This window comes from Aulonocara sp. 'chitande type north' Nkhata Bay, linkage group LG7, assembly GCF_057382095.1.
Source record: "Aulonocara sp. 'chitande type north' Nkhata Bay isolate Kocher_YH1m ecotype deep benthic linkage group LG7, A_spYH_male_GT1.1, whole genome shotgun sequence".
Classification (NCBI taxonomy): domain Eukaryota; kingdom Metazoa; phylum Chordata; class Actinopteri; order Cichliformes; family Cichlidae; genus Aulonocara; species Aulonocara sp. 'chitande type north' Nkhata Bay.
The window spans coordinates 27,062,554-27,089,625 of NC_141350.1; the positions used below are offsets into that span (position 1 = coordinate 27,062,554).

A 27,072-nucleotide genomic window follows, 5' to 3' on the forward strand; every position below is an offset into this window, starting at 1 on the left:
TAATGGTTAAAGAAAATGTGGGAACACCTAATACCTGTTGAGATGATTCACATTAGGCCAAGACAGGTGATGATCGTGTGAGGGGCAGACTGTAAGAAATTGACTAGGAAATTATTGAATTTTATTTAGAAAAAAGTTATTTCAGTGGAACATACTCAATTCCCCAGTGTAACTCTGTAGGCTAATGACTAAAAAAACCTGCACAATGATAGATTTCTAGCTCTACACAGATGAACTTCGTGTCTCAAAAATATAGGTCATCTAGCTAAATTAGACTTGGACAGAGGTTGGTGTAGTGTGATTTATTAAAGGATCCCTGGGTTTTGGCTTCATAGCCCAAAGAGTAGGGTTGGGTGATATTAGTTTAAACTTTAACATGGTTTGTGGTAACAGAAAATAGGGAAGAAAGTTTATTAATGCAGGCAGCTTGCAGACAAGTGTAAGTAAATTAGGAGCATTTTCCATCCTTTTGTTTTCATAAGCTACTGTCAATAATAGCCCATTTCCTAATGTGAAGTGTGAATTTACTGAAAGAAGGTGTTGGCAGCAGCATTTGACTGGAAAGGTAGTGATACACCTTATATTTAGTGACACTGTGCAAGTTACACACAAAAAAGCCTAGGTACTGTTTTCCCTTGAAGTTTAATACTTTAGCTTGTCATCTTGCTTTAGTTATTGCTAACATTTTTTTATATCATGTAAAAATGTATAGCTGTATATTGCAGATATTATGACAATATGATACAGCACAGTCTTCCCTAAAGGTTGACATCTTTAATGACTTTAAAAATCAATAATTTTGTGCACAAATGTGAATGTATTTTGGAATTTCTTACTAATGTTTGGTTTATTTTTGTCCCTTAGAACATTGCACTTCAGTAAGATGCTTTCAGTAGCCATCAACAAGCTTCTGGCTGGATAATTAACTAATATATGTTGTCTTGTGGGCTCAAGCATGCCTATCTATTTCTTTCTCTCTGACTCTCAGGATTTGTAATTGCATTAGTCTGAGTACTTTCTCATGACAGGGCTTCTGTGATAGGATTAGTCGTCATGCTAGCACAAACCAACACTTGCACACAAATACACAAGCACAAGAAAACTGACTGCTATTCTTTCACTGTAGGTCAGCAGAAGAATAAGTACCATTATATTTTCAGGATTTTGGTATGTCTTTGTTTGTTTTTGTAATGAACACTTGGTTATCTTTGCATTGAGACTGGAAACAGCAAGTTAGTCTACCCAGATTTATCAAAAGCCACGTGCACCTGGCAAAACTGTGTCCTAAAATTGCTTCCAATTCAGCTAAACTGCATCTTCAGTAACTCTTCTGGTGAAATGTATTTGTTGTTAACTGTTGGTTGTACAAATATATCTCTGAACCATGACTCTGATATTTATTTACATAAATCACAAGCTTGTGATTTGGTGTCATTGTAAAAGCCTATTTTAAATTAACTATTAATGATCTTTACTTCAACCTAATTGAGTTTGCAGTGTCAGCTGGTTTACTTTAAAGAACACTAAACCCAAAATACATGGACGGAGGCATATTTCTTTTTTCAGTAGCATTGTCACTAATGTTTGGAGTTTCCACTTTTCTTCACTATGTTGCCTGTTCCATTAGGCAAAGCTGACTTCTGTTGACATGTGGTGGTTTGTGTAAAAATATCTTGATACCATCCAAGCCTATGGCATGTTTTGTTCATTGAAGTTGGATGATGCAAGTTACACTCAACATCACAGACTGATAAGATGTAACGGTGGGGAAGCATCTGATGGAAGGTTTGGTGAAGTAGAGGTGGGTTGACCTTTTGATTGATTTTTGGTGTGTACCAGATGGATTGTCATGGTGATAGTTATGCACACAGTGACACCCAGCAGATTTCTTCCTGAGTGAATCATGTTGTCAAATATAGACGCTTGTTGATTTTGACTGTGGGTAACACATGTTTAGAGACATTCAGCACAGCTCAAGTTGTACTGAACAGCTTTTTAATTCTTGTGCGTGCGTGCGTGCGTGCGTGCGTGCGTGCGTGCGTGCGTGTGTGTGTGTGTGTGTGTGTTAATGCCAACAAATCCTTTTAACACCACATGTGGTGAACGGTGCACAGATGGTCTCACTCTCACACACAACCTGCGGTCCCTGGCACACACCTTTTTGAAGCATTTGGAATGTCGTCTCACTCTCCCACATGTATCTGGATGATAAGCTGTTATCCATTTGGTTCTTCTTTTGGTCAAACATGTCAAACGTTGAGTATTTGGGATACAGCTCAGGAGGTAGAGCAGGTCATCTAATCAGAAGGTTGTTTTAATCCCCGGCTACACCAAATTATCCTTGGGCAAGATACTGAACCCTAAGTTGTGCTCTGATGCATCCATCAGAGTATGAATGTGTGTGAACGTTAGATAGAAAGCACTTAGAAAAAAGAAAGCATAGTTGTGTGAATGGGTTACTGAGGCAAGTTGTAAAAAAACTGTCCAATATTTCTGAATTAAAACTCAAAGGAAGAGTAGGCCAATAATGAATAATGTGAAAGACTCATTGCCAGTTATCACACATGATTCATTTCAGTTCTTGCTGCCAGTGGTGACACAACCAGTTCTAAATCATTTCTCACATGGTGATAGAGATTAATACACAGACACCAGACCGATACCAAAACCCAAACTTTTCTGGGTAATTTTAATTTTCATTGACCAAAGGTTAGAGATAAGTCCTTTGCTTTCTTTGCATCCAAAGTACGACAAACCTCTCAGTGCCTGTGTATTTATAACCATAACCCTGGCTGCACTCTTTTGATTACTCTTTCACTGAACACAACTATGAAACTAGCTCGCATTTGGGGAAAGCTATATTTTGCATTTCCTGGGTGTGTAAGTGTGATTACACGTGACAGCCATATTTACAAAATTAAAAGCAGAATAATTATTAACTGACCTCATTTCAAAGAAAACAGTTATGTTTCAGACACGTGGGAAATGTTTACACTTTTTCTTTCTGATAATATGTTTGTTTGTTTGTCTGTTTTTTCAAATTTGATGTTAAAAGAAAAGAAGTGATGGACTGTTAATTTTAGTATTATTAAGTATTGGGACAGTCATAGAGTTTTTGTGATGTTGCCTCTGTACCACCACCACAGCGGATTTTAGATCAAACAGTGAAGACTGAAGTGCAGAGTTTCAGCGTCATTTCAAAGAGTTAAACCAAAAGTATTGCATCAACTGCAGAGGAGATGTAGACTGTTTTTGTGATTTGGCACTATGTAAGTAAAGTTGAAGTGTAGTCCTCGATTTTCAGAGGACAAAACAAGATTTTAAAAGTAATTGCCCGATCACCAAATGTGGCATTTCTTTCCTTGAGACCTTTGAAATGAGGCCTTCACTGCTACCATGCTCAGTTGCTCCTTATTTGTGAGTCTCTCTGCCTTCAGTAACTGAAAAGGGAGTTTTAGACATTGACTTTATCTGTCCCTCACTGGGGAAAGTCACTTGTTAGTAGTACAGTAAGGTTCAGGAAGAAAAAAGTGAAATGGACATATATTAGAAAAATAAATAGGAAATTTAAATCAACTTTAAAAAACAAACAAAAACCAAAAAGGTTACCAAAAGATAAACGTGTGTGTGTGTGTGTGTGTGTGTGTGTGCGCGCGCGTGCGTGCGTGCGCGCGCGCGTGCGTGCGTGCGTGCGCGCGTACGGTGTTTTGATATTCCCTGTGTGGGGGTTGTGCAGTCTGACTGCTGTCAGGATGAAGGATTTGCAATAGTGCTCCATCCCACACAGTAGCTACAGCAATGATTTATCATGATTTATTATAATTTCACACTGGAAATTATAATACAGTTTTACTAGTTCTGTCAGCGTTAATCTCGTTAAAATGACGTTAATGCCATAACAGCATTAACGCGGCATACCTAAACGCGGTTAGCTTGTTAGCACGTTGACGCCGTGCAGCCCCACGCACGGGCGATCCGTGGTAACTCACTAACGGAGATTTGTCGTGTTAATGTTATGGCGTTAATGTCATTTTAACGAGATTAACGCTGACAGAACTAATTTTCACTGCAAAATCTTTTTTTTTTTTTTTTTTTTTTTTTTGTTTCGATGTTTCGTTTTAATGCACAACTCCGTAGTGCTCAGTTGTCACCATTTTAATGCAAGTGCATTTTCCACTTTGAACTAAAAGAATGATAACACAAGAGCAGCACTGATGAAACTGTCGATTACTAAAATATTAAATAGTCAAAGTCAAAGTCAGCTTTATTGTCAATTCTGCCACATGTACAGGACATACAGAGAATAGAAACTACGTTACTCTCAATCCCTAGATAAAATAGCAAATGAACATTTAAATATAAGAGTGATTAAAAATGCAAGTAAAATAATTAAAAAGTAAAATTTAAATAAATAAATACAATACAATTTTTACATATAACAAGAAAGCTATACAATATAATGAGTAAATGACATTGAGTGCAAACCAGGCAGAGTAGTGCAAATGGGCAAATAGTGCAAATGGAGATTTGGTAATGTACGGTAAGAGATAGTGTAACAACAAAGTCTTATGAGGTAGTGGCAGTCCAATGCTCCACAAAGTGACTGGTAACTGGTGCAGGCCAGTGAGTGAGTTAGAGAGTGTGTGTGTGTGTGTGTGTGTGTGTGTGTGTGACAGAGTTCAGTAGGACCGTGGAGGAGAGAGGGGAGAGGGGGCAGAATCGGGAGGGAGTTAAGCTTCCTGACAGCCTGATGGATGAAGCTGCAGCTATTTAAGGATTTCCATTAGGTGGTAGTACCAGGTACTTTTTTTTTTTTTTAAGAGTAACTGAAGTCACTGTTCTGAGAAACTCTTGTGTTGCTTTTGCACTACGCTTTAGGTCAGTAATTCTCTTGGCAGCCATACATGCCAGTGTCAACATTGTCTCCACCATTTTTGACAGATGATGCTTCTTTTCTCTCCATCTCATGCTTTTGTCTCCACATAAACCTGGTATAAATTAATTTTGATTTCCAAGATTTCAGATTTTAGTTTTTCTTCAGAACTGTGAAGGATCTTTTAGATGTTTAGTTGTCAGTGTTTTTGTTGAAAAACTGTTGTCAGACTTTTTATTTACATGTTGCTCCTCAATACAGTTTTACAGTTCTGTTGCAGGTCTGTTCTTACTTGCAAATCTGGGTGAATTGCTTGTGTTGCCATCGTTTAGCACATCAGCGTGTTAGAGCTGCGCGTTAAATGAATCATCAAACCAAAATATTTGTGTAGGATTTTATTTAATAATTGAATTATTCATATAACTAGATGAATTGTTGTCATGCCTTTTACTGTTCTGATAAATTATTGTGTTTATTGCGCCCAGTTTCAAAGAACTGACAGGTTAAATGCCCAGGTGTTTCCTGTTGCATTGGTTCCTTACTCATGTACCTGCAGTGTAGGTCAATAGTTGCAGACTGGTTCTTGGTCATCATGTTAATTAATTGTTAATTAATTTTTAATTGTGAATCACAAGAGGCTCATTTTGGGGTCATATTTAAGGCCAAAAAAGAAGCACTATGAGTCATAGCACAAGAAACTGATTTGTACAATGTGTGGAAAATTGCACAGAAAGAGAGACATGTCACCAACAAAAAAGGGCTACATCCAATGAAAGAAAGTCTGTGTAGTTTCTGGAAAGCAGAGTACCTGGAGATCTGCATTTTATAGAGACAGGCTGATCTTGTATCTTTGCACAGGAAGCTGTGGGTTGATAGAAGTCTGTCTCTCTGGTTCTAAATAAAGCCGATGTAGCTAAAGCCGCTTTGCTGCATCAGCTATCAACAGAAGTTAAAGCAGCCTAGAACAGGGGAGTATTCCCAGTATGTAACTTGAAAGAATCAAGATCAACATAATAATACATTATCAAAATATCCTGGTTAGCCTAATCTTATTTGAGCATCCATCATGCAAGTTCCCCACTTTCAGAACCTCAAAGAGATGTGGTGTTTAGCTGCAGCACCTTTCACCTTCTTCCTCCTTTGCATGCTAGCAAAGTCACAATGCAATCTTCCAGTTCTATATACAAGTATTACTGTGCAACTCAACCACAGCTAAATGCGCTCATCACCTTTGAATGTTTTAATCTCAGATTCACGCCTGTCTCCAAGGAGATCAGTTTTGTATATTTGTAAAATGATGAAACTGTGTTTTAGTATGCTGATTATTCAGCTGCGCTTCCCTCTCTCTACAGCAGCCAGCTTCCATAATGGGATCTTTTCGGCGTCCCAGACCTCGATTTATGAGCTCTCCAGTTCTGTCAGACCTTACCCGTTTTCATGCAAGCACACCTGCTCTACAGATCTCCAACATCACTGTGTGGAACAGGTGAGCTGACTTCAAACAAGAAATCCCACAGTACTTTAGCTTGATCTTTGTGATCCATATTTAATTTACATTTAAAACCAAAGTAAGCTGAAAGTGACTGTAAGCTAAAATTTGAAGTGTTTTTGTTCTGTTGTAATTTAGTATTTTTATGAAGTCACTTTTCCATCAGCAAGTTTCATCTTCCCCTTTTATTCAAAGTCGGTAATTTATGTCAAAGGGCCTGCACTGACCTGTTACACTTCAAAATTTTAAATAGGCAGCAGTTAGAAGTTTCCACATATACTAACAAGTCAGGCTGGAATACAGAATATAACAAGAATTTGCCTGAATGGAGCACTACATTGGCTCAGTTCATTGGTATAAATATCAGACGTTATCAGTTCTAGACTGCACGACTCCATAATCCCAAAACAAAATGTACAGATATTATCTTACTTTTGTTCTACCTTTAGCACTGGGTTATGTTTTGTCATGTGTATAAACATTGGTTTTAAAAAAACAGAAAAATATAATAAGAGAAGAAGAGGTTATATTGAAAGTTTCAGAGGTTAGAAATTTTCTATTTGGTTTCATATCTGATTAGCTTCTAATTTTAGTGATTTAATTTATATTGGTAATGGCCTAATGAGGGCTGCGTGGTTATGTCTAGAGTTATTATCATGATAACAAGTCTTTTTTATTTCCAGACTGACCATTTTCCGGAAACCTTTGTTACTCATGTTTGTGGTTGAATGAAAACAATTCTGCAAAGAAAAGTGGGCACAGTTCTTCCACAGCGACATGAAAGAGTCATTGCCGGTTGTTGCAAATGCTTGATTCCTGTTTTTGCAGCCAGAGCAGGAAGAACTGACTTACTTACTTACTTTTGATTAACAGATAGCTGATTAAATAATCTGTTGAGCCCCTTTGTCCCTGGGGGTTCATGGGCTGTGCCGCCAGGTCTGTGATTTAACTATAGACTTAACATAGCAGCACCTGGTATCCAGAGAAATGGCAGACTCTCACAAAACCATTTTTATGACCACCAAACACAGCTAAAACAACAAACAATCAACAACAGGTAGACAGATTCTGCGAAAAGATGTCAACACAAAGTGCGGATTCCCACATTCACCCAGTGATATTTACACGGATCTACACAGACAAACAATGTCTCTGCTGTCTTCACGGATATTTCAAAACCACAAGTTTTATCACACTCCAACCAAAATTCACTGAAAAAGCAGCAAAAGAAGACCAAAATTATGCTTCACGTTAGAATTTATGCTAATATTTTTTTAATCTTACCTTTTCTGTCTGGCTTCCAAAAAAAAAAAAAAAACTCAGATAAAAACACATTTCCTGCATAGCTCCCTCTCCCAGCTTCAAGAGTAGTTTCATAAATCACTCTTTTCTACCTTATTCGTTTGTTTATCCACAGATGCATTATGCACCAGTCTACCATTGTGTACAGTGGGGTGTCCGCTTTTTGTTTTACAAAAATGACCTAAGTTATACTGTTCAACAAAATTTTCAACTTTCACAGATGGTGCCAAATTGTTCCTATGCTTAGCTTAGCCTCTAATTAAAGCTGTGTAACTTTGCTCTGTGTCACTTCAGCAGCATTGTTCTTTCCACAGGTAATGTTTATATGTTGATTCATTCAGTTTTTGGTCTACTCCAGCATATTTTCAAAGGGTTTATATGCTATAAAAGCTAAAAAAAAAAAAACAACAACATTAGTCCAGAAAAAGAATTTTTCATATTTTTTTCAGTGTTCCATCCTCAGTTATTTTGACACAATTGCATCTGATGTGATGCTTACATGATTATTTCTCACATGTGTTAGCTTTAATACCAAGATAGTTTTTTTTTTTGTTTTGTTTTTTTTGAAAATGGAGTTTATAATTTTAGAGAAATATTCAATTCATTTTGGGCATGATGTTTTCAAGCAGGAACCCCAGAAAGCCCATAGGGTATTAAAGGTTAAAAGAAAAAAGAAAAACCCCTAAAGTATCTTGATGCGTGCTCTATTATCCAGGTAAGGAAATCCAAAAAGGTTTATTCTGCTCATCTGCAAATGTACTCTATATAAGGTTGGGGAAACCTGCATAGGCTGAGACTGAAGAAGTCACTTGGATGAATGATGAAATGTTTCTCCCACTGAAAACGCTACGTCCAGATGAACAGAATCAACTTTTTGAAAAGTATATGAGGAATGTGGAGGGCCTAGACATGGTCCCAACATAGCTTAAATTGCTCCTTTGCATTGACTCTTCATCCCTGTGGAACTGTACTAGAGGGTTGGAAATGTTGAGGGTGGTGGAGAATGCTTGGCTGGTTTGTCCCAACTAGGAGCATGAAGGAGCTGCACGCTGTACTAGTTGAAATCAAGTCAGAGGTAGGACTGCCAGTCTAGGACGGACTTGTAAATTTCTTCTAGGCATTCAGTTGTATTTAGGTTTGGTGACTGCTAAATGCCATAGCATGTGACTCACATCATTACCATCTGTTTCTTGCTATGATGGCAACTGCACTCACTGGCAGCAGTTGTTTTCTAGCAGGATCATGTGTGACATCACAAGACGGAAACTGCTCATAATTGCCTCAAAGAACTAGTAAAGAGCTCAAGACGGTCACCTTGGATTTACCTCTGAACTCTCATTGACATCTGAATTCAGATCAGTTAAATTTTACTAGCGCCAAATCACGACAAGAGTTGTCTCAAGGCATTTTATATTGTAAGGTCGAATAATACAATAATACAGAGAAATACTGAGAAAATGACCCCTTATGAGCAAGAACTTTTGCAACAGTGGAAAGAAAAAACTCCCTTTTAACAGGAAGAAACCTACAGCAAAACCAGGGAGGGGCGGCCAGTTGACTGGAGAGAAGGAAGACAGGACAAAGGCACACTGTGGAAGCGAGAGAGAGATTAGTAATAACTAATAATTAAATGCAGAGAGGTGTATAAACACACAATAAAGGGGGAGGGGGTTGTTGAGTGAAGAAGAAACACTCACTGCATCATGGGAAGTCCCCAACAGCCTAGACCTATTTCAGCAACTAAGGCGGGGCTCTATCTAATATGCTTAACTATATGCTTTGTCAAAAGCTTTAAGCCTAATCTTAAAAATAGAGAGCACGTCTGTCTCCTGTGTCCCAAGTGGTGGCTGGTTCCACAGAAGAAGAGACTTGAAGCTGAAGGTTCTGCCCTATTCTGCTTTTATATATCCTAACCTTATCACACGATTTGCTGAAGAAGATTTGAAGGAGTCAGGAATTACCAAGAAGTGCATGAGGGTGCTGCAGGATATGCACTTAGAACAGCAAGACAGTGGTGTGACGTGTCGCTGGTGTAACAAATGGGACTGCATCAGGAATGGGGTTAACAAACAGATGTGGACCAGCAGGAGTTTTCATTGACTAGGAAGGGAGCCTGGAGAGGTGGAGGCATACTCTGATCAAGAGTAAAGAAGAGTGAGAGGGAAGAAAGGTTAATTTGCAAGAAACAGATGTAGAGAAGGAGGAAGCGGTAAACAATCCAAAGCAATGACTGGTGTACAAGAGAAATGAAGAGAGTACAGGCAGGGTGGAATGGGTGGAGAAAAGTATCAGGGGCGATTTGTGACAACAGGATGCCAACAAGGGTGAGTCAAATTCCTCGTTTGTGTGTACAAACTTATCCAAATAAAGGCTGTTCTGATTCTGCTGATTTGGTGGCAGTGCCAAAAGCGACCGGGATGGATAGGAATTAGGGCTGCACGCTTACGCATTTTGCATAAAATGAGAATCACGATTTTTTGGCTTAGAATTGAGATCACGATTCTCTCACGATTTTCTTTTCCAGTATAAATATTTATTGCACTTATTAGCTGCACATCAACTTCGTAACAGTTGAGACTGAACATAAAAACAATAAATAAACATAAAAACAACAAATGTCTCACGTTTTGTTGTTGCCGCAAAATGTTGTACTGCTTGAAATTCCGTCTCCACCGTTGCTCGACACTGCGTGTATAGAGCAGGTAGTGCAACAATAGAAAAATAGTTGCTGGACGGCACTGTGTAGCGTTTGTCTAGGGTGTTGATCATTTTCCTAAATCCCTCGTTTTGCACAGTGTTGATGGGAGCCATATCTTTGGTCAGGTGATAAGTGATAGCCTCCGTAATTTCTTTGTGCCTGCGGGAGATCGACGGGTATGGGGAAGCGCTGTATAAGGTTCCCGTTATTGATGTTTGGGTGGTTGACCGGGACGGATTTTCTCCTGTCACTTTCTCGTCATCCCTGACGTGCTCTCCGTTGTTTTTTCCCTGCTAATTTTAGCATCACACGGCACAGCTTCTGTATCACGTGGTATAAGGCTCCGCCCTTGTCATTTGTTGAGCAGGAAGAGTGAGCGCTTGTTTTCATGCAGATTACGTCCCGGATCAAAATGCGATACAATCGTCGTCTTTTTTTTTTCTTTTTTTTAAAAATCGTTGTGATTTGGAAATGAGATCGCACATAAGTATGAATCGAGATCGCGATTTTCTAACGATTAATCGTGCAGCTCTAATAGGAATCAAAATGACTCTTTCAGTGGGATGGCTCAGGTTGTGCAGTTTGGAGAAAGAACTGGAGATAAGATTGTTTCGAAATTATGCAGAAGAGCGACAGTGGAAAAGTACACAATCTTTCAGTTCTGAGGTTTTATGTATCAGAACAAAAAAATCATTGTGTCCTTCACAATTCGCACAGATTATTGAAATAACCTGAGATTAACACTTGACATATCTCATCATGCATTTTATTTTATTTTTTATTTTTTAAAAGAAACTAAGCCAAGGTGTAGATGCAGTGTGTGAAAGATGAAGTACACCACATGATGCAGTGGCCTGTATAACCACTTTTAACAGCAATAACTTGAAGTAATTTTTTTTTGAATGATTTTATCAGTCTCTCACTTGGCATTCGCATACCTAAATGCTTCAGACTAACAATGCATTTTTTATGTCATTTCATAGAACTGGACAAAGGGTGTTGAATATGGAACTGCCAGGCAGGAGAAAAAGAGGTAGAGCAGATTTATGAATGTAATGAAGGAGGACATGGCAGTGTTGGCATTACAGGAGCGGATACAGGGGATGGGGTGAGAAGGATGAAGATGAGCTACTGTGGCTTCCTCTAAAGGAAGCGGCTAAAATAAGATGGAGAAGTTACAGTTGAAAATTCTTTATCCTACTGCAGCTCAGTTTGTCAGGGTGTTTAGATTATTTTATCACTGACAGGAGGAGCTCACACCTCTGAATCTGTGGCCTGTTTCCTGCACTCCACAGCTCAGAGCAGGATGTTTAATAGGAAATAGAGGCAACAGCAAGGTCATATCCTGAGAACCAGCTTAGCTGCATGCAAGGACATTGGACATAGAGAGGACACACTTAAATGCAACTGACCCAAGGAAAAGAGAAACAGCCTTACCTAGAGGCATTATATTTTAGGTTGTCTTCATCCGTATGTATATATGTCTCATTCTTAGTAATGCAATTATTTTCAGCAACACAGATTTACCCTTAAACTCATGTGTCTGTGAAGGTTCTCGGTCATCCAGGTCATCGTAGTCTAAGGAGCTTGGAGAGAAAAGCGTCTGGACTTCTTTAAGTTGCTTGAAGACGTTTCACCTCTCATTCGAGAAGCTTCTTCAGTTTTAAGGGTCAAATGGTGGAGAGTCCCAGATTTAAACACAGTGGGAGTTTCCCACCCAAAGAGGGACAAAGGACCCCCTAATGATCCTCTACCTAATCACATGAGCCAAGGTGTGAAAACTGGTGTGGATCACAATCAGCCAGGGTTTCGGGTGAGCTCATTGTGAATTGTAGCCAACCTTTACATGGACGAAGTGGAAAGAAAGGCTCTTGGCTCTTTTAAAGGGAGAGTACCCAGCCACTGGTACAGATATGTAGACGACACCTGGGTCAAAATCAAAACACAAGAAGTGGAATCCTTCACTGCGCATATTAACGCAGTGGATAAAAACATCAAGTTCACCAGGTAAGACACAAAGGACGACTGTTTGCCTTTCCTGGACTGCGCTGTGCACATTGAAGAGAATGGCAACCTCAACATTGACGTTTATTGGAAGCCCACACACACGGACCAGTACCTCCTCTTTTAGTCCCATCACCCTCTGGAACACAAACTTGGAGTAATTAGGGCCCTACACCACTGGGCAGAAAATGTTCCCTCTAAGCCTGAAGGGAAAAAGGAACACACACATGTAAAGGAAGCACTCAAAACATGCGGTTATCCTAATTGGGCGTTTGTAAAGTCAGCAAAGATGCACAGAAAAGAAGACCAGACACCAGCAAGGGAGGATAAGAAAGACAGACGCAACAACATTGTCATCCCCTATGTAGCCGGTGTATCAGAGAAACTCAGAAGAGTTTTCTCCAAGCACGACATCCCGGTGCATTTCAGACCCAGCAACACGGTCAGACAAAAACTGGTTCACCCGAAAGACAAAACTCCTAAACACATACTTAACAACGTGGTGTATGCTGTACAGTGCAGTGAGGATTGCCCAGACCTCTACATTGGAGAGACCAAACAGCCACTTCACAAGCGCATGGCACAACATAGAAGAGCCACCTCCACAGGACAAGACTCAGCAGTCCATCTGCATCTAAAGGATAAAGGTCACTCTTTCGAGGATGCCAATGTTCACATTTTGGACAGAGAGGACAGATGGTTTGAAAGAGGAGTGAAAGAAGCCATTTATGTCCACTGTGAGCGACCATCTTTGAACAGAGGTGGTGGTTTACGACACCAACTGTCTGCCATCTATAATCCAGTTTTGAGATCCCTTCCCAGACGCCTTAACGCCCACTCACCTCCTGGGCCATCTGACCTCAGGAAATCGCATGATAGGGTGGGGCCAGGTTTCACAATGAGCTCACCCGAAACCCTGGCTGACTGTGACCCACACCCGTTTTCACACCTTGGCTCATGTGATTAGGTAGAGGATCATTAGGGGTCCTTTGTCCCTCTTTGGGGGGAAACTCCAACTGGGATATTCCTCTCCTTCCATCTCAAATGCAACATCTGACATTAGAGGGAAGACATTTTTACAATTTAAGTAACACTCTTGGTATAGAGTGTTTGTCTTTTTCATTGGTTAGTACTAAACCTAATAACTGGTTGGGTCACTTCAAAGTTTTCATTTTGTTCTTCTTAAGCCAGTGTGTGAGGACTGGCTGGTGTGATTTGGATCATTGTCCAGAACGCAAGTGCGCTTCAGCTTGAGGTCAAGAACAGATGGCTGGACATTCTTCTTCAGGATGTTTTGTTAGATGGCAGAATTCATGGTTCCATTTACCACAGCAAGTCTTCAGGTCCCGAGGCAGCAAAACAGCCCCAGACCATCACACTACCACCACATTTTACTGTTGGTGTTAGAGTCAAATTGTTAAATGTTGCCATTATTGTACTTAAATTTGTAAGTCTTGGTTCAAACTATATGATTAAGGACTTTCCTTTGTTTCTATCCGGTCGTTAAGTCTGACGTCACTAGCCGTGTCTGGGCCTAAACTCCACTGCAGGTCCATATATCAAACGATCACTATGGCATTACTGAAAGTTGAAAAACTGTCTAAAGTCTTTCATCTTTAATAAAATGATCAGCGTTCTGCTCTACCAGGTGTAACAATTGAGTTTAACATCCAGGCATCCATGAAAATGGAATTTATGACATTTAACGGAGTTAGAAGTTAGCAGGGCGTTAGCTCGCTAGCTTCTATCTAAATACAATATAGCATGTCCTGACTGCGGGGTTTTGGAAACAAATTAAAACGTATAGCTCTGTTATCACTTCCAACATAAATGAAGACAGAAAACTAAACAGCAGTGACGTTTGTAGGGTTACTGAAGTTTGGCTAGCTGGTACATAATGATGTGCTACGTGGCCGCTAGCAACACAGCTATGTTAGCATAATATAAACAACTTTTTTTCCACTCGATAAAAGTTACCGTGAGTGTTCTTGGTGGTCAGGAACAAATGTAATCGCATGGCAGGATGCTGTAAAAGGACCAAACTTCAGCCAGGAGAACAACTGAGATAATCCATCCACAATACGAGGTTAGTCATTCATATACTGCTGCATGGGCTGGGCTTTAGTTACATCCTAAGGTTTTAAAAACTCAGCTTAAATAAATGATTAGCGGTAATAAAAGCCGAGGGAGGTCAACAGTGATCACTGACTGTTTTAGGAGCTTTTTGAGATTAAATAGAAGAAAATACAAAACATTAAACATGTTAACAACACAAAAGCCATATTAAACACAGACTACTTTAGGCCCGGAAGTAGGGTTAGTCACGTCATCACTTAACGACCGTCCTCCCCAGCCTGTTGAAAGGTGGGGGAGGCTATAGTGTTTAACTACAGGGACATCGTATGTGAAGCTTCTGTTTCTGCTTTCTTATTTAGTGAGGATGTTTTACTTGCCATTTATGACCTCACCTGTGCTTGTGTATGGTGAGATGGTGAGAACGTTAGAGGGGTTAAGCCATATACAGGGTGGGGGAGATTACCCTTTGGTGAGCAGGAGGTCACACAAACGCACCCCCAGACACACACACACACACACACACACACACACACACACACACACACACACACACACACACACACACACACACACACACACACGCCTAGTGCCTGACACCATGGGGGGGTTTACAATGAGTGTTTGTGAAACTGTGTGTCACAGAAATAAGAGGCTGCAGGGGAAGCTGGTTCTTTGAAGTGGTCTGTCACCAAGGGCAGAAGGGCTGCTCTGAGATCCTTCCCTTGCTAGTATGTGAAAAACCGGTTGAGCTGTTCGTCTTGCTTTGTTAACGGGAATACGTTTCTGAACCAGCGGGGCCTGTGGAAGCGCAGACCCAACAGTTGGTATGATGTTACTTTTACACCAGATGTAATGGGACACACACCTTCCAAAAAGTTTAACTTTTGTCTCGTCAGTCTACAGAGTATTGTATTAGTATTGTAGTGGCCACAGAAATTGAACTCTGCTTTCCAAAGATGACATATATTACAGTTCATTTATGCTATTATAGTCACTGATTGGAGAGGTTGTAATCACAGAGTTGTGACTGTAAGTAGTAAAAAAGATAAATATAAGAAATTTGAGTTACAACTTTGCAGCTCTCAATATGGACACATTTGTGTATAAATTTATTTTCTGTAATTGTAGTGTGTGTGTGTGTGTGTGTGTGTGTGTGTGTATAAAAATAAATAAAATTTTAAAAAATGTTACAAGTGAAAATTTCAAAAGTTCAAATTTGTTCTACACATTGTCACTTTTTTTGAAAACTCTCACATTTTGCATTATATTTATTTATTTATATTTATATTTTTTGTCAAATAATGCCACCCGGCCAATAAAATGAGTTGAAGGTGGTGTGACTTTCATTTGGGGAGGGGGGGGGCTCTCTGCAAGCTGCACTACATGAGAGACATCTCCATTAGGAGGTACGATACAGATCACTATTTTACATGTTTAAAGTGAAATAAGTGTATATAAAAATACTTGTATGTGCATGAATATGTTAAGAAGTATATTTGATTGTTCGTTTTACTTTTTAAAATTTATTTCTAGAGTAAAACTGTTAATTTTCATTCGTTACCTCAAGGCAACACTGCAGTTAGCCCAGTTTTTTTCAGGCAATATAATACATTAGCATATGTGTGTAGAGATGTGTTTGACTATGATCATACAAATGCACACAATGTTTTTTACTTTACAATCTACTGATAATTACAGGACATGGACGTTAAAGCCTTTTATGGAAGGAAACCAAGGGAATGTGCAGAAAGTGTAGAAAGTGAGCTTTCAGGGAGTGACAGTGAAGTAGAGGAGTGGATCCCTCAAGAGGTCAGAGGTCAGCTGATAAAGTAATTGTGTGTGTGTGTGTGTGTGTGCGTGTGTGCGTGTGCACCCGTGCATGCACATCTTCCTGTTGCATTTCTTTCTTTCTAATACTTTTTTCTTTTCGATGCATGGTGCCAGGGTGCAGTGGTACACCAAAAGCAATGTACCGCAAAAGACACCCTGAGAGATCCCTGATCAAGTGTTGGATGTATTTTGGTGTTTTATTGTTCTGTGAAATTGTTTATTTGTTGTTTGTTTATTTGTTCATTCTTGTCGTACTAATAAAACTTATTATAGAATAACTTGGTGTTTGACTACACTTGTTGCACAGTGTTGCGTTGAAGCAACAAACCAATATCTGTTTGGGGGGGGGTCAGATTTTATGATTGATATATTATTACGGATCCTAAAGCTTCCCCAAAATAGGGTGGAATTTCCCCCCCCCCCCCCCCCCCCCCCCCCCCAAAAAAGTCATGCAGTAGAGGGTTAAAACGTTATATTTTTTGATATTTTTGTGAAAGTCTTTGCTCTTTACTGCTCTGTGGTGAAAGGCTGATCAGGTATTACCATGTGTGCCTGACCAGTGGGGTGACGTAGGATTTTCAAATTGATACTATAGGTGCATCTACTAAAAATCTTGGACAAGTTTTAATATCTGTGAAACTTACCTCAAAGCCAGGGTCAGAGGTCAAGTTTTCTGAAAATCTTTTCAGATTATTGAATTCAGTAATCTGAATCTCAGATCGTGATAATCTCTATTCAGGGCTGAAGTGCAGCCCTTCACAGCAGTCTAAGGTTTTCATGTGGCCTTTGTGAAAACTTAATTGTTCAACCCTTAGAAAGTGATTGCAAATGGGTCAGTGACCCCAGCTATACTTCAGAAGTTGTGGCAGAAAGGTTTAATAACTACAAAGTGTCCTGGTGTTGCTGTGACAAATCAATGAACCCAAGTCCAGTTCAAAATTTGTGGTTAGACCTGACCAATGCAAATGAGGGAAGAACTCACAGTAATTTATTGTTTGGAGCTTGTGGCATTCTACCTGAAATATTTGACCCTGGTGGTATAAATGTTATGATGCCTTCAGCTTCAACTGAAAAGCTAAGGAAATAAGTAATCGAAGTATTACATTCTGAGTTTTTAAAATGCCTAAGATCTAGCTTACTGGAGACATAATGCAGTTTGCTGTTTTTTAGTTCTTCAGAAACTCGGTATGATAAAACAAAGATTTCTGTTACAAGCTAGAATTTATTTGTTTGACCTGTTTTATTTCTCTCTCAGGGTCCAATCAGCTGTGATCAAGGTGTTCAAGGGGGGAGCTCTGCAGACTAATGAGCTCTACACACTTAACGAGAGCATCAGGTGACACTTTACTTTTTCTTTTCAAAGTAGCCTTGTTGAATCAGAACAGAACAAAATGCAGAGACAGAAGAAGTGGAAAGAGTCGGCAGAAACAATAAGTGAAGAACTAATTTAACTTTAAATGAACTTAAAGAAGAAACTGGTTTGGACTGTGTGAGTGAGATAAAAAGGAACATGGTAGCTGCCAGTCTTCCTCACTGCTCAAGTCTTCTGTGTCTTTGTAGGTGGCTCCTTAAAACTGAGATGGGTTCCTTCATCACAGAGTACTTCCAGGTATTTTCTCTTCCTCTTTTACCTTTTATTACTCCTGAGTAAAGTAACAGAGTTCATGTCAGCAGGAGTCTCTAAGTCAGAAGCATCTGAAGGTCTGTTTGTTTTCCGTGGGCAGGGGAAACATTTACTGTTGCCGATGTTGGGCGCTGTCCTTACTTTGTCTTATCATTAGTCTTGTAGTACTGGTACTGGATTTTTGAGCATTTTACCAATACTCAATTCAATTCACTGCCACCACAACAACACCCATTTCAAAGAACTTAATATATTAAGGTAAAGAGGACTACAAATTTGGAGAGATAACACTAATGATCAAAAGTGAATCCTACATGGTGACTGCCAGTAGGAAGACCTCCAGCAGAACCAGGCTCAGTAAGAGATAGTGACGGGATGAGGGGGAAGAGAATAGAAAAAAACGTATTGCATAGAGATATCAGGAACAATAAACTGGACAAGATACAAAGTACAGTAAGCAGTATAGTATTGTTGGGGCGATCGTGGCTCAAGAGTTGAGTGTTCGTCTTGTAATTGGAAGGTTGCCGGTTCGAGCCCCAGCTCGGACAGTCTTGGTCGTTGTGTCCTTGGGCAAGACACTTCACCTACCGCCTACTGGTGATGGCCAGAGGGGCCGATGGCGTGATATGGCAGCCTCGCCTCTGTCAGTCTGCCCCAGCTGCCCCCAGCTACAACTGTAGCTTGCCTTCACCAGTGTATGAATGTGAGAGTGAATGAATAGTGGAATTGTAAAGCGCTTCGAGGGGTCCCGAAAAGCGCTGTATAAATGCAATCCATTATTATTATTATTATTATTATTATTATTATTATTATTATAAGGAATTTAATAACGTACAATAGTGGCATGTAGGTGGAGTGGTGAAAAGAGAGGAGCAGCGTAGAAGTTCTCAATGCATCATGTAAAGTTGCTACAATTTTATAGATTTTTGCTGATATGTTCAGTGTTGGTCAAGTTACTTGAAAAAAGTAATCAGTAACTAATTACTGATTACTCCCCCAAAAAAGTAATCCCGTTACTTTACTGATTACTTATTTTCAAAAGTAATTAATTACTTAGTTACTTAGTTACTTTTTAAAAACACGATTTACAACCTGAAGAGGTGATAAAGTGATAGATCTTTCAGCCCAATTCTACTTTTTCTACATAATCCATCATACAAAATGTAATCAAATGGAAAAGTCTCTTTTTAAAACTTGTTTTATCAGTTTTAATCTTTTAACTTTATGCATCAAGCAAAACATTTAATTATATGCAACATTCTCTGACTTGAATAAATTAGTTTAACATTTAAACCTATTTTCTACACATTCCAGCACATAAAATAAAATATTTTTTGTGTTTTCACTCACTCTTTCAAACAGATGCAAGTAAAACACAGCAGAAAATAAATAAAGTCAAAGACTCAGCGGTCCTTTTGCTCTATTTTCACCTGTAAAGCAGGAGCAGGGTAGGCGGAGGGTTACCCTGGTGCAGGTGTGCTGCGGTCAGTTGAAGAATCCGCGCGAGTGTCTCTGTGAGTTTCCCATCACGTCGTAGCTACTCGGTGCTTGCTCGGAAGTTTAGGGGTTTTTTTCGCTGTAAAAAGAAGTTTTCTTCCCACGCACGATGGACGCTAATGTTTTTGTCACTTTTTATGGAATCAAACTCAAAGTAAGGTCAGTACTTCCACACTTTAAACGCTGCACGCTCATACTCTCTCCCGCACTCGATATATTATCCATTGTTGATCTGCACACAGCTGCTGTCACCAACATAGCACTTGCTTACGTCACTGTCATGAGACATTCTCGCAAAAAAAATCACGGTTTTAGTAACGCAGTAACGCAGCGTTCCTACGGGAAAGTAACGGTAATCTAATTACCGATTTTGCAATAGTAATCCCTTACTTTACTCGTTACTTGAAAAAAGTAATCAGATTACAGTAACGCGTTACAAGTAACGCGTTACTGCCCATCTCTGGATATGTTGATCACCGAAATTATTTTTAAAGTTAGTCAAATTTGTTATTTTATGGGAAATAACCTTTAAATTGTTATGGATTGTGTGCCACAGGAACTACTGTATCACTGCCATTGTAGTTTTTGTGAGACTTGTAGTATTTTAGTTCTGTCTCGCTTGTATCACTGATCTTAAAATTGGAAAGGCATTTATTATGAAATTGCAGGCTGTTTTTGACAACACATCCCCTTTGTGTTCGGATGTGTTTGTGTCCTTTTTAATTTTTCTTTCTTTTCTTTCTGTTTTTTTTTTTGTTTTTGTTTTTTTTTTTTAAATGATCTGCATGTTATGTCAGCACTGAGTTTCTGGTCTTCTTTGTGCTGAAATGTCTTTCCTCTTCACATCCTGAAGCAGCTTAGCTTTCATTCTGTCATGACATTCAGATTAAATTTTTTGCGGTTATTCTGAAGGACTTCAGTAAAAAAAAATGTAATATTTAAATATCCAGTGTTATTATCAACAGTACAGTTCTGCTTTATATATGCACCAAACAGCCACAGCATTATAATCATATTATAATACATATTATACAAATAAAGTGAAAAATACTGAACATTACAAATCACTATAATGTTCTGTTAGGAAAACCTTGCAATCAAGCATTCATGTGGATAATATTGGACATGTACTAAGTCCTTCTAAAAGCCAATATGTTTACAGAGCTGCTTGAAAAGCCTCTGGGCACTGATTTAGGTATTTATTCACCTCATCGTGCTTTATTTAAAAAGCACTTTGCTCTCAGACTGCAGGCTTATTCGTGGTTCCTAGTTCATTGTTCAAGTTGTTCAAGTAGAATGGGAGACAGGCCCTTCGTTACGGAACCAGCTTCCAGTTTGGATTTGGAGAGACAGACACACTCTCTGCTTTTAAGATTGGACTTAAAACTTTCATTTTTATAAGGAGGCTTTTAGTTAGGGCTGGAGATATCGAGATTAGACTCGGCAACCAGTGGCAATACAATATTTCCACAGTCTGGAACTGAACTCTATTCTCCCAAACAAGAATGCTCGCCTCAAAAGAGTGGGATTTATCAGAGATTACCTTCAGAACTTGGGAGTAAAGCATGTAATAATTAGCCTGCTTGTAGTCTTGACTTCAACCCCGTCAAGCACCTGTGGGACTTCGGTGTGCTCTTGTACAGATTCACTAACTTGTGACAAATGCTGGTTGAAGAATGAAATGCCATCCCCCAGTAGTATGTGATCCACATGAGGAGCAGAGAGCAGAGGTGAAGGACTGCAGTGGCTGTGGATGCTTCTTCCACATGCTTTTGAAGCCTGTTTGTTTGAATCAAATGTGGCTCCATTGTTAGAAGTCGGAGGTGACTCTACCGACAAGGCGCAGGAACTTTCACTTGAGCCAGATGAAACTATGGTGTCATTTGATATAGTCTCTCTCTTCACTTGCATACCTACAACAGAGGCAGTGGAGACTGTTAGAAAACCCCGATCAGATTTGCACACTGTTAGATCCTAAAAACAAATGAATCCAAATTTGGTTAATGAATCCAGCCGGAATTTCCTTTTCTTTTTTTCTTGTTTTTGCTCAGAATAAGAACATTTCCATACAAATATTTGTAAATGAATCTCATTATTTGTTTGTTTTTTAATGTCTTTGTAGTACATTGAGTTACCTAATGTTAGTCACTGCACAAGAGAACCAATGATTGAATCTCTTGATATTAATTGATATGACTGCTTCAGTCATTTAGCTTTAATCAATTTGCTCTGAACTCAAGATCAAGAAACAATTTTCACCTTTAGATCTCTCTCAATGGCTCAGATACTTTATGAATTACTTTCACTAACACCAGAATTCAATTCATAACACTGAAATTCTTAGAAAACCTCAATTTAAAAATTGTGTCACTAGGAACAATCCATGGTACTAGAACTGCAGTCCCTGATCAGTGTCAGCCGTTGCCAAAAGAGCCAAGCAAACCAAACAAAAAAGCGCTGTGAGTGCTCCAAGTCTGGTTGCCCCGCGCAACTGAGAAACCACAGGGCTCCTGGTTCCTGTGACGAGCGAAAAGAGCTGCGAAACTAAAGAGCAATCTCTGCTGTATCTCATTATCTGAAAGGAAATGTGTGCTGTGTAAATGTGTTCACTGTTACAGTGAACACAGTACTGTGCTACTTACTAACACAATAAATAAGGAAGAACAGCAATGCTTTTTATACTCTGCCTTTAAAATATTTGACCCATGTGTTAAAACACCTGTATGCATGCTATAATAACAATAATACCTTGTTGGTCACTGCTTCAGTAGTGATATTTTTACATAAATACAAGCTAGAGTGGCTGTGGCCCAAGAGGTAGAGCAGGTCATCGACTAGCTGGAAGGTCAGTGATAAGATATTGAACCCTGAGTTGCCTGTGATGCATCCATGTGAGTGTTATTATAGTGATATCAGGTTGAAAGTGCTTAGGTTAGAAAAAAGTACTCTTATAAATGAACCTCATAGTATTAAAATGCTTTGCGTGCTCAAATTGAGTAGAAAAGTACCAACCACAATATTTATAATATGATTAGTTCTTTTGTAATGTATGAATGGATTTTTGTTTGGGTATTAGTGCGTTAATTTAGCAGGTTAGGACACTGACAGTGATTTTCAGACAGCGCTGAACACAGGATCACACAGTATTTGGACTGGTTAACTTTCAGTCTGAATCTTTGGGAATCTCTTTATAATCCTGTCTTCTGTTCTAATCTGACATGTGGTAAGATTAAATGTGTGATTATTTTCTTTTTTATGTTGTCCCAATTTGAAATGGCAGTTGCATGAAATGTGGCGTGAAATTTAAAGACATCAGCTTGTAGATGATGACCTACTTATTGGCTTGATTGTCCTGGATACACAGTTCAAATCTTTGTCTGTCTGTGTTGATGTTTTAGAATCAGCTGCTGAGTCGAGGTCTATCTGGAGTCCTGGAACAGATCCTTCTTCAAAACAGTGACACTGGTTAGTAGGGTGTTAATATAAAGAAGCTGGAATCTCTTATGTTTAATTCGCCCTATGTTTACTATCAGCTCAGAACAATGTAGAAGAGAACAGGCCTGGATCAGCACTGTCTCATATTGCCCATAAAATAGAAAATGAATACATTCTTGTAACTGTAGGATTTAAAATGACAGAAGGGAAATTTGATTAGGTGGTGTGGTATTTAAGCCACTGAGAATTCTGCATGAAGTCATTTGCAAATAAGTAAGGTTTATTTACATAGTGCTTTTCAAGAACAAAATTCAAAAACTGTTTTACAGAAATAGGGATACAATATGTCTGTGAAGGTTCTCAGTCCTCCAGGCCACCTCGCCAAGGGATTAATAAAGTTCTGTTCTAACTCTTTAAAAAGCAAGGATGGGGGTACGGAGCTCAAGTACACAAAGCTCTGGTACACTTGGGTTGTGCAGCAGAACAATGATCTAAAGCACACCAGCAACCTCTGAATGACTCAAAAAAATAAATAAAGGTTTTGACTTGGCCTAATTACATTTTAGACTAAAGCTAAGATGCCTTTACATGAGCTTACACAGGCCGTTCTCTCAAAAATGAGCAGCCTGTTTAAAGTCTGGCTGAATTTAAACAATTCAGGAAAGAAGAGTGGGCCAATTCCTCCGAAAGACTAGAATTTCTTATGTTGCTATGTATGCGTCTCTATCCAGTTAATCCCACCAAGAAATGTTGAAGTTTATAGCACTCTAACATTATATTATGTTTTCAATCAGCTGGGGAAAATATCTGAATCTGCTCTTAATTGTCATTCCATTAAGACTGAACAGAGTAAGTTAGTGGAATTTGGATTAAAGGGAACTGTATTGATATTTTTGCACTCCCACTGTAGAAGTTATTGAATTCTATTATGTTGGTTTTTTTAGCTGGTTTAGTAAATTGTGACTATTGTGTGTAAAAACTGGTTGAAAGGATTGAACTAATAATTGTTTCTCTAATAATTTTGACTGATTTAAAATGTGAAAAAATAAAAATGTGTTAGACTGTGACACTGATGGCACCCCACATTTTCCAAAGGTTGCTGTAGTGGCCGTGTCTGATATTTTCTGATGGACCATGGAATCACTGCATATATGATTGTTGCCACTATGTTGCAGCCAAATAAAGGATATTGATCTGTTATAAAGTAACAGGTTTCAGCAGAACATCATGCTTGTGTCTATCTTCTGTTAACCTGTTTGTTTATACAGACAGAAAAACAGTACGAGTAAGTCCTCAGATGGTGGGAAAAGCTCAGCATATCACTGTAATATTGGTTGTATTTCTAACTCGTGTCCCCACAGATGACAACCAGCTTAATGTCCTTGCCTGTATGTGGGACCAGTTCTTCACAGAGACCCTCCCTACACTGCAGGCCATCTTCTACCCTGTCCAGGTAAAGTGTTCATCGTCCACATTACAAAAATGTATAGTTCAGTTCTTCCCGAACTTTAATAATACGGCATTCAATTAAACCAAGACTTCTGGAGCCTTTTTATATTATGTTACTTATGTTATGTTACTTTAAATCTGCCAATCCAGAAAAATGATTGTCTGCAAAACTCACTGTATAATGTTGTGATCTGTGGTGACAGTAGAAAGCAGGTGAAAGAGAGAGATGAGGTATGCACTTTAAAGAAGAGGAATAAAATCTAGTAGAAGAAAGACGGGTACAATCTGTGTGAATTGGAGTTAGGGAGGTGTAATGTTTAAGATGCATGAAGTACAGGTAGTGAAGGCAGATGGGGATAACCATTTGAAGGAACAGTGTAAAAGTGAGAAGTCAAGAAGAGGTTGCAGGCAGGTGAAGTGGGCAATTTGTGACAAAAGGGAAGCGGCGAGGAAGGATGGTAGTGAGACCAACTATTATAGAGTTTAAAGATGGTTAGTCTTACAAAAAACATGGGGAGGAGCTAGATGAGTCAGGAGTGGCAGATCATGCTCAGTGTTTGTAGACAAAATAAGAGAGGGAAGGATGAGATTGTGTGAACATGTAGAGATAAGGGCTTGTGGATAAATTAAGCAAAGGATATTGAAGAAGGAGCAGCTAAGGGTATTGAGACAGGAAGAAAAAACGAAGACCAAAGGGGAAATTCATTAATGTAGGGACTGAGGACATGCAGAGGGTTGGTGTGACTGGAGATGTAGGCCCCTAAAAGGAGAGGCTGAAAGAAGACATTCGTATAGTACCAGTTAACAACAAGATGCCATATAATGTACGATATAGACTCAAAAAATGTTAGAGAGAGAGAGAGAGAGAGAAGCCTGATGATCAGATGAGTAATCACTGAGATATGGAAGAAGAAAAGGAACTCCCATTTAACAGCAGAACCAGGCTCAGGGCGCAGGGGTGAACAAATGAAAACTGTGATGTTCATAAAAGTAAATCTTTTTCTTTTCTTGCTACATTTTTGAATTTGTGAGATTACCACAATGGTATCAGAACAGTCAGAAGTTTTTTCTGTTATTTTCACAGCTCAATTGTCCAAAAAATGTTTTGGAAAAAAAAATATTGTTTGTCCAAAGAATGTTTTGGACACACACTATTGTGTCCAAAACAGCTGTGTCATGGGCTTAGTCTGTGTCTGTGCGTGGTTTTAGAAGATCTAAAGTTACAGATTTAAAGCCTTACATCACCTGGGGTCATTTGAGTGCAGAGGTTATTAGATTAACCCTCTGATCTGAGGACTGAAGTAAAGTGCTTCTGAGCGATATTTTTCATTCTTTTTGGTTGTATTTTTTCACATTATCTAGATTTGAAATCATATTGGGATGAAAAGCCCACATGAGGTCACCGTAATGTAAATTATGAAATTTTAATGGGAAGACTCGGCTGAAAGTGAAAGTAGGGCGCAGGTAGCAGTGATTATGGTTAAGGCAAGTGTCCAGCAAATTAACCAATACTGAAATGTTGTCTTTAATAATAGTCTGTGTTTATGTATTTTTAAATATGACTTTGTGCATTCCAGGGTCAGGAGCTGACTGTGAGACAGATGGCTCTCTTGGCCTTCAGAGACCTGGTGCTGTTAAAACTTCACCTGGAGGACACTCTGGGAAATGCAACCTCTATTCCTCCATCAGTCACACAGATGCTACTGGTGTTACAGGTAAACACACAGTCACACACAATCACTCGCTCTATTTAAGTTAATTACAAGTCAGTTACAGCCTTTATTTCTTAATTAGCACGATATTTCTTCATGGCCAACATCACTGTAACCCAGAAACCCAGAAAATACAATCAGATACATATGAAACAGTTTGTCCATGTTAGCTTAATCATATTATTTGGAAATGCAGCTAAAACTGAGCTTGCATCAAATGTTAATGTCCCAAAAGATAAAGAAAAGCTATGAGCATAACATAAGAATGCAGTTAGGTCAGAGGTGTGGCCATTATTAAACAGAAAGTACCTGTGAGTCCATAAAAGTTTTCATTTTGGGTTTATTGCTAACATATTTGACTCTTATGTGAGCTACGTACTGGTGTTGTTGTTGGTGAAATTAAAGATAAAAATGCAAAAATAAAAGAACAGGCTATTTAAAAGTACTAATCATCACTAATACCCCTAGATCTAAACAGTTTTAACACGAAGACCTTCAATAGGTTTTTGATTTTTGGATACAGATATTACTTATCAATACACTAGTTGATACCATTCTCTATATTTTATATAAAATAAAGATATAACAGACGTTATAATTCTGACACATTACGGGGCCAAAATAATCGTACTTCTGCCATCGATATTACTACAATACTAAATTGTTTTTCATTGTCATGACAGTTTACACTAAATTCAGACTTAGTGTAAACTTAGGCTAGCTACATGGTAGTTGTTGCTGTTGTGATGATTTGTTACCAAGCATTCAGGACCTAAATCAACCCAAATCAACTTGACTCCACTGTAATAAATGGTGGGGAATTTTTTCAAAATAATTAAGCAATTTAAGAATGTGGTTTTACGTTTGATCTGACAGAACTATGCCTGCTGCTTGTCTACATTTAAAGAAATACTTACTAAAGGTTCATTTAGTGTGGGACCAGGAGGTTGCCCTGAAGATGCTGATATAAAGCATTGACTGCTTGCTAAAGTAAACATATTGTGCTGTGAAGAATATTATAGTTGAATTTAGTTGAATTTTTCATTAGTTGTAAAATGAGCCCAGTCTTTTGAACATTCTGAC

The 27,072-nt window shown here is 38.9% G+C and overlaps 1 protein-coding gene across 5 annotated transcripts in view; it reads left to right on the forward strand.

The window, feature by feature from the left end:
- Positions 1 to 27,072, forward strand: part of LOC147325290 (proline-rich protein 5-like) — a 42,599-nt gene that overhangs the window by 9,157 nt on the left and 6,370 nt on the right. The window contains exons 2-7 of one of the 5 annotated variants that reach the window (XM_086299736.1): positions 6,226 to 6,359; positions 17,528 to 17,608; positions 17,833 to 17,881; positions 22,792 to 22,858; positions 24,190 to 24,281; positions 25,855 to 25,992. In XM_086299736.1, the coding sequence (XP_086155862.1) occupies positions 6,241 to 6,359; positions 17,528 to 17,608; positions 17,833 to 17,881; positions 22,792 to 22,858; positions 24,190 to 24,281; positions 25,855 to 25,992 (546 nt within the window). In that variant the 5' untranslated portion in view covers positions 6,226 to 6,240. Of the gene's footprint in view, positions 1 to 6,225; positions 6,360 to 9,415; positions 9,989 to 15,861; positions 16,259 to 17,527; positions 17,609 to 17,832; positions 17,882 to 22,791; positions 22,859 to 24,189; positions 24,282 to 25,854; positions 25,993 to 27,072 lie in introns of those variants that run through there. The other 4 variants (XM_086299737.1, XM_086299738.1, XM_086299739.1 and 1 more) reach the window with 4 other exon arrangements.